Below are 8,538 nucleotides of genomic sequence, written 5' to 3'. Positions count from 1 at the left end.
ATAAAACATTGGCAAATAGAATTTGATGAAATGAAGTTGCACAAACTTTTTTTTTTTTTTAAACCAACTGCATATTACACTTATTAACACCACATGTACACTTCGTTTTAATTTTAATATAAAGAACAGGACATACTGGATTTTTTCTTCTTTGTAATCTTAAAAGCTGCACTCGTGAGGATAGGACATGTACCTAACAGAAGCGGCTTGTACATGAGGTTGCTTAAGGGATTATCACCCTGTTCAAATTTCAGAAGGTAAAATATTGTTTATTTTACTTACTAAAATGGACAACACTGAATTTCCATAGCTTTGGCTCTAGGAAGGTGATTAAATAAAATGCTGTATATATTCTGAGTGGCATCCTACTAGAAAGAATTAATTACATTAATGAAAAAATTTAAAACAAATTTTAAAAGGAAACCATTGTGCTGAGTGGCAGGAAAATTTTCCTGAATGTTAAATACTGTTGAGTGTAGAAGGTGTCTGTAAAATTACTTCCCCTCAAAGGAAACAAAAATGTAGGTTGCTGTAAGTTAAGAAGTGTCTTTATCACTTTCTCCTCCACCGTACATTTCAGCCAGCTTATTAAACCGAGGGCCCCACTCTCGGAGGTATTCATAGTTTTGGTCTCCTTCAGTAGTACCTGACTCTAAGGAGCTCAAGGATTCAGCAATTGAATCATTTCCTTCATAGGCATAGGTTGCAAGCGAGTCATATGGAGGTGCAGAAGGATCAGTATCGTGCTCTTTCAGCCTTTGGTTAATGAAATCGCGGACATCTGTGTTATCTGGTGCTGCAGGAGTCCTCCGTGGTACAAATAACGTTTCAGGGATAATGTCTCGTCGAAGCTTCTTATCTTCGATAGCTGCAGGATTCCTCAGTGTGCCAATATCAAAGGCTTGGGTGTCTTCCTCTCCACCACCTTCATCATTATAACTCACAATGTTGTCTCTGATGTCCTCTTTAGAGAGGATCAATGGCTCCTTCTTTCGTTGTCTCTTCAGAGCAGCAAACAGCACCACTATAACTTAAAGAGAGAAACAAAGAATGGGTAAAAATCTCTATTTAACCATTTCTTAGCAGCAGATCCACTAGGTACAAGAGCTTTCCTTCAGATATATTTCAGCAGTTCATTTGTGTCTGATACATGGATAAACATCTGCATATTTGTACTATGATAGCAGACGAAGATCTAGAGCAAAATGCGCTATTTTGCACACATATTGTGTGCTCTGCTTTACAGAATCATGGGCTTGCCTATATGCTCTTTCTGTTACTTGAATGAGTTTTGAAATAGCTCGGTCCATTCTAAAGATATTTTCCTCTTCTTATGTCAAAAGTGATACTCTGAAAACCACAAAAGGGGTTTTACAAAATTTATTTCAGGTTGCACACTGATAGTTTTAACAGTCTTGAAATTGAATTCTTACTTACTATGTCCAATTCTCAGGCAAATGGGTTTTGCCTTGTATTATTTTGTTTGTTTGTTTGTTTGAAGTTGCAGTTAAGTTCTTTTTGCAAAATCCATGATCTTTACTTTTAATCTGTAAAATGAGTCAGAATGAAAGGATTTGCTCATGGGGGAAGAGGTGCATTTCTTTTTCTTACCTAGCAGGATAATGATGCAGAGGAGAATGGCAACCAGTGCCCCCGTGCTGAGGCCAGCAGGGAGGAGCAAGGCCTCAGCGTTGCAGGACTGCATGTTCCCCCAGCTGTCACAGGCACACACTCGAATGGTCAGCGTGCCAGTGCTGCTCTGGATGGGGTAGTCATTGTCTGATATCACCACTGGTAGAAGGTAAGTACTTATTTCATGTCGACTGAAGCCATTCCTTCTTGTTAAAATTCTGGCAGTGTTATCTAGATTGGTTAAAATACATTGTTGTAGAGCATATGAATATAAAATGTATAATTTATGGTACATGCAAACCATCACATTTTACATAACTGGTAGCATTTTGAAACTGTTCCTGGTATCAGTGTTATCTCTTTTTTTTTATAATGATATTCCCATTAGATCAGAAAGCTATTTATAATTTTTTATGTTCATCTGTCCTGCTCCTCTCTCTGTGCCTCTGCACCACCTTTAAGTATGATTTGAAAAGAGGATTTCTCAAGCTTAAAATGTTTTCTAGATTAATGCATGTGGTGCTTGACGCAGTTCCAGTTCAGGGCTGAGGTCCTGAAATGAAGTGGCCAATTGAGAAAAAAATAACCTTCTGCTTCATGCTGTTCAGCAAGCACGCTCTTTTGAAAGATTCTTTCTATTGATCTTCTATGATAACACCCATGGGAATACTGTCTGTAAACTCAGTATGACATTTTCCACACCAAAATACTTTCAACATATTGTAGAACAATGAACTATATACTGTAGCACACGAAGTACATTTTTTGGGGTGTAAAAGTTGTCTTAGGAATTCAGAAAATGTGAAAGACAGGTTTTCCTATACAGTCTTGAGAAGCAAATTTACTAAACTGTATTTTTAGAAGAAAAGTCTTAGTTGTGTGCAGCATACTTCAGCATCAAAATCTGTCTACTGAATAGCCAGAGGGAAGGAAAGGAAGGGAAGGAAAGAATAACAGAGAGAGAATACTTCTCCTGTTGTTAGGGCCATAACCCTAGTGTGAGCCAACACTAGATTTGCTAACTTTTTAGTCCAAAAGAGAGAAAATACAGATTTAGCCTCCATTAATAGGAACATTTAATTTTCATCATACTTGTGGATCTCTTGAGGCAAGTGTTTAGCTATCCTGCCAACTAACTTTAGGGTGAATTAAAATAATCCATGCTTAAAAGAAAGAAAATAGCTACAGATAGAAAAGCAATTAACAAGGTCTATACCTCCATACACTCAGGACCTAGTCACCAGGATATAATCTGTGCTTAAAACATCATTTTTTTAATTATTTTTTTTTCATAGCCTTCATGATGTCAAACACCAAGTTTTCCTTTATTGCATTGCTTCATTAGTTTGGAGCATTTTTATTCTATTTGTTTTTACTCAACATGAAAAACTATGTTTCAAATGGATCTCTAAATACTTCTGCTTCTGGGGATTTTATAGTTTTCAATTCTTCACTTTCCCTGCTGTTAGAATTTTCTTCTGCTGTTGTTGGAAGCTTATTACTTTCTGAAGTCTTAATCAGAAAAAGAGGAATATTCACATTGCCTTTATGCCTTTAACACATTTTAAGGCTGATACCATGTTCCCTCTCATTTATTTCTTCTGTAATCTAGAGCCCTGTGAGTTAGTCATGCTGACAACGAGGGCATAAATGAGTGTATAGACCCCCTCCCCCAAAATAATCTTCTGCAATTTTTCTCTGAAAGATTGACAAAAATCAAAGGAAAAGCTAAAGTGGCTGTGCACTCAAAACCATTATTTTCATTAATGGTCAGGAAGAAGCAAAACAGAATACCAGGGGAATCAAAACTATGTTACAGGAAGCCAAAGTGAAAAATCTGAACTTGTTAGCTGAAGATTTTTTTGAAAGAGTTTCTTTCTCCTTCCATCATGCATTGCATGTGGCTACTCACCCCAAGCCAACAATTTTACTGATTTTCTTTATAATTTGCTTTCTCACAATTTTGTCATATTAATTTTTGCCTTACACAGATAAAAATGTAGAAGTTCTAACCCACAAACATTCAGGTAAAATTATTTTTCTTGGTAGCAGCAGCATTAATGCCTTCTCTACGTATTGATAGATATCAAAAGCAAAAATATTTCAGGAATGTACACTGGATAGCAAAATTAACTGTAACAGGCATGAATTTTACCTTCATTATCCTGAACAGTGAAGTTGGGGTTAACGGCAGCTAAACTGAAGAAAAACTTTTGGCCGCCGAGAGGGTCATCTTTGTCTACTGCACTTATGGTTTGAATAAGCTGTAGGAAATAAAGACAACAAACACAAAAAAGAACGCCAATATACCTAGGTTTTCTATACAGCTGTCTGATTAAGACTAGAAGATAACAAATTGACTTAATCTGTAGGACATATTAACTGAACAGAAGTTAAAGAAGCGTATCATGTAAGTTTTTCCAAGAAGAGCATCCATACATGATTCACGTGGTGGTGCATGTGCACATACAGAATGCTAAGCTTCTACCTTAGTCCTCCTCTATTTCTGTTTTTCAATACATGTTTGTATATTTTTGTAACTACACTTGCCAAAAATAGTTTTATCTGTAACCGAGGTAATTTTTATTCTTAATTTCTGATCCATCATTTTAAATTAAAACAATACAATAGGAATTATATATTTTCTTGAGAAAAATGTTATTTTATCAAATAGATGTTTCGGATAGGGAAGTTAAAATTTAAAATTTCAAAATAGAAATATTTCTTTCTAAATAATTGCTTTCTGCAATGTCTGCAGAAAGTTTGGGTATTTTTGGGGGGAAGTAATGGTAACATTTCAACATTTACTTATCTGGCAGGTAAATGAACGCGTGGCTTTTTTTCACTGAAGTTTCTATACCTAAGGCTGGCAAAATGTCATTTCTTAAATGAAATATGATTGTTGATATATTTCTTGCTTTATTTAAGAGTTTGGGTTTGTTTGTTTGTTTTTAAACCCATAGAAATTAAAACTCTACTTATGGCTGAATTTTTATGCATACATGTGTGCATGCTCAGCTATGTTCTTAAGTTTAACCTTCAAAACTAGGTCAATCTTGGCATAGCTAATTTTTATTTTTAATTTCTGATCCATCAAATGAAATTGCAGTGTTTTTTTCAAGCTTGAAATAGCATCTACTTTTTTACACTAGTACTTCCTATCAACTTTAACAAATGCATGATCAACTCCCAACTTCTCTCTGGTCCATCAACAATACAGTAATACATTTCTTTGTGAGGCAAGGATTGAATTTATTTTAATAAAGCAGCTTGTTTGATTTCTCAACTGGAATTTTGTCCTACTCTAAATAAACTTCCAATAATTTACTAGATTAACAAAACAGGTAATACAGGTAGAGAATATTATTTATTTTTAAAGAATGAGCCTTTCAATTATTTTGTGAGTTACAGTTTTTTTGCAAAATTAAGTAAAAAAAACCCCGCTAGCTATGATCATGAATGCAGTAGGTTGTTGGTGTTAAGCTCATGAAAAACCACTCCTCCAATTCTGGGTGTCTATACTTATAGTTTAAAAGGAGCAGGTAGAAGTTTTTATAGCCTGAAATCTTTTACGGTTTACAGGGATTGTTCTCTTACTATGGCACTGCTAACCAGAGTCCCTTAGGACCATGAGAGACAGTAAGAAAATCTGTTTATTCCGCTATCCATCACTTATTGTAGCAACTGAAGTTCTCTGGGAACCTCTTTGTTAAAATACTGACAACGTTTAACCTTATTAAATATTTTGCAAGGAAATTCAGCTAATTTGCTTACATTAGGTAATGAAAAAATCCTTGCTTGGTTTGGTGTTTTTTATTGTTTTGTTGCAAGCATCATTTACATATTAAAATGCAAAGATAACTAAAAATGCCAGCAAACACTTGGCTTACTAAATATGCAGTTTTGAGTTATTTGCTGATACATTTCTTGAAAATGTGAAGTTTTAAGGGTCATCTTAGTGAAACTGTGTTTAGGTACATTCTTGCATTTAGCGCACCTCTAAATGAAATTGTGAAATCACAAACAGCATTATTTGTTTTACTATTCTCAAATAAAACCTAAAATTTCAATATATTTATACATGTGTGGGTTTTTTTGCAAATGGGGATATGACTGGAAATTCACACTGAAAGTGCATGACTAGCTCTTTTTCAAATGTGGCCATGTACATAGTCCATTAGAACAAGTATTCATCATCTCCTGTGAGAGCCTGGAAAGTTCTCCTTGTGGTATCACTGGTGCACTCACTTCCTCCTGTAGGTCACTGTAAGGAACACACTATTGATCAGACTCAGAGGTCAGTGTAGATGAAGTTTGTTTAGATTTGGGCTTAGATCTTTGAAGGGAGCAGCATCTTTCTGTTAACTTTTTGAAGCACTGCATGATCTCTTGTGCTCTTCCAAGGCCTGTATGTGAAGCAAGCTTCAGACAACACATAGGCACAACATGCAAATGAGAAAGGATGAAGGCAGACTCCTCCTGACTCGCTGGGAATAAATAAAAGTACAGATGTAGGCCACAGTCAATCATATAGGCTCTTCTGGTGATTGCTTGACTACTCCATCTCTCTTGCAGACAATTATAAAAGCACCACAGGTTTTGATGTCCTAAATAGGACATATTTGACTTTCTGTTTGTTGAGTTGAGCAAAAAGAGTTATCACAACTTCTGTTTGAGAGTAGGTTGAATTCTGGAATGCATTTAAGCTGCATTACTTTTTCTGTGTTGGTTTTTGTGTGTGGTTTTGGTGGGTTTTTTTTTGTCAAAAGAGCTGTGCTGTACTTGTTTCCTCTAATCTCTACTCTGTTTCACCAGTTTTAATAAAAATGAAGGTGAGGAGACACTGTGTACCACAGGGAATTTTGCTTTCACACTGTTTTCAGACTAGCCATTTGTAAACTAATGGTTCTTCCTCTTCTTCAGGACCTGACTAATCAAGACCTGGCTTGTGTCCTGGTTTGAGCCAGGATGAAGCCAATTTTTTTCTTATTTTTTTTTTTTTTTTCATTTCTTCAGTGAAGTCCCTTTTAAGCAGCACACTTACTGAAAGTAGCAGTAAGTTTACCTGCTAGTGGACTGATAATGCTCAGTGCTTATAGATACTGCCAAGACAACAAGGACACTTGGCTCTACTTACCAGATTTGCTGCACTAAAGGAGCAGAAGAGTAGTATCTATAGGGAAGAGTGGACTAGAAGGACAGCAAAATTGGCCAGAGATATTCCATACATATATATGCACATAATTCTTAGTATAAATTCAGGGATCAGGTAAGTCAAGCCCTCCCTTTTCCTTTTCTCTTGTTTACGGCTGGCATCCAGGGAGGACTCCATCTATCCATCTCCTTTGATCCCTAGGCCCATGCATGCCTGAGCCTTGTAACTCTACACCCAGCTCCTTTTTTTGATCTGGCACTATCTCTGGCAGTGGTCCACAACATTTTGGAACTGGTCGCAGCTCAGAAGAGTGCCACAGGAGTTGCTGGGGGTGGGGAGGAGTTATAGGGTCTTGCACATTCTTGCACATATTTGTATATAATTGTACATATTTTATCATTAGTGTTTAATTAAAGCTGTCTAGTTTTCAATCTGGAAAAGTCCCTCTCCTTATTCTCTCTCTCCTTTCCCTACCCTGGTGGGAGGGGATTGAGAATATTGCTGTCATTAGTTCAATTGCTGATCCTGAGCCAAACCATGAGAAGTTGTAGCCAGACTTTCCCATGCCATAGCATTTATATCAGACAGTTCTCTGTGTTTTGATTCTTCCTTGCATTCTGTAGTGAAAGTAATTGCAACATGTGACAGAAGTGCTTCCTAAATTTGACACATTGTATTACCTTCCAGGCTTTCAGGATATTTTTGTTGCTGCTCCCAGTATTGTTCCTCCAGCATTCCGGTCTCAGCCCTCGTGGGGCACCTGATGAATCTTATGAAAGTGCGTATTCATGTGCTCAATTTTTTTACTATTTCTTTTCACTAATCTAACCACTTTAAGCAGACTGTAGCACTGTCTGACAGGTAAATCCGATGATTCTACAATTTTTAACCAGTCACTATCTAATTCTTTGTGGGTACAGAACTGAAGGTGTAATTAAAAATTAATGAACCATGGAAGCTGTGTTACATGAGCTTTCCCTTTTACTCAGTTGCTAGGCAGCCACTTAGGATATTATCTTTTTTTTTTTTTTTACCAAACCTGGACTAATTCTTTAAGATTCAAGCACTGAACAAACCTTCAGTATACTAGTTTATAGCCATTTGCTTGCCTGTCCTTTAGGCAGTAACTGATGGCAGGGTAACTACTAAGAATCTCTTGAATAACTGTGAATCCAGTTGTAGAAAAAGTGAAACATTTCTTACTGGGTACACCTCTATTTCTAACCAAAATATACATTAACTGCCTTTTCTTTTTCTCACTGGCTTTTGAATACAAACCTACAATTGAGACATATTGAAATGGCAGAGATTAAATTCTGCCTTTTAGGTCACCTACCACCCAGTGTTACACTGTAAATATAGACAACAGGTATTGCAGAATATCCACTGCTCTTAAGTAGCAGAGTATATTTCGCTTGTATTCAAAAAAAGAACCAAGCAAGAAAGCAATATATTGCATGTTTTGCATACAATTTCCATATTATATTGGTAATCCTACTACTGTAGTATATCCTGTTTTACACATGGTTTCATACAGTGTTCTTTCCCTCTTAGACCAATCAACCATGGGATACCACCAGTACTTCCACAGTATGTTACTTGTCTTTGCTAGAAATCCCAAAAAGCAGTAACTGCAGGGAAGCCAAACATGTTACTCTGAAAAAAAGGCAGGAAAGCAAGGGCCCAAAAGTAACAGAAGAGGGTTGTTAGCCACTAAAAACTGATTAGATAGTAGAACCAAGTTTGCTGTG

General features: G+C 36.4%; 1 protein-coding gene across 1 annotated transcript in view; it reads right to left on the bottom strand.

The window, feature by feature from the left end:
• Positions 1 to 272: 272 nt before the first annotated feature.
• Positions 273 to 8,538, bottom strand: part of CDH10 (cadherin 10) — an 86,648-nt gene continuing 78,382 nt past the window's right edge. Inside the window, exons 10-12 of the mRNA XM_051611635.1 lie at positions 3,788 to 3,896; positions 1,612 to 1,863; positions 273 to 1,030 (exon numbers count right to left, since the gene is read on the bottom strand). Coding sequence (XP_051467595.1) covers positions 537 to 1,030; positions 1,612 to 1,863; positions 3,788 to 3,896 — 855 coding nt within the window. The 3' untranslated portion in view covers positions 273 to 536. The remainder of the gene's footprint in view (positions 1,031 to 1,611; positions 1,864 to 3,787; positions 3,897 to 8,538) is intronic.

The sequence above is a fragment of the Apus apus genome, chromosome 2 (assembly GCF_020740795.1).
Source record: "Apus apus isolate bApuApu2 chromosome 2, bApuApu2.pri.cur, whole genome shotgun sequence".
NCBI classification, from domain to species: domain Eukaryota; kingdom Metazoa; phylum Chordata; class Aves; order Apodiformes; family Apodidae; genus Apus; species Apus apus.
This window is presented reverse-complemented; position numbering and strand designations above follow the sequence as displayed.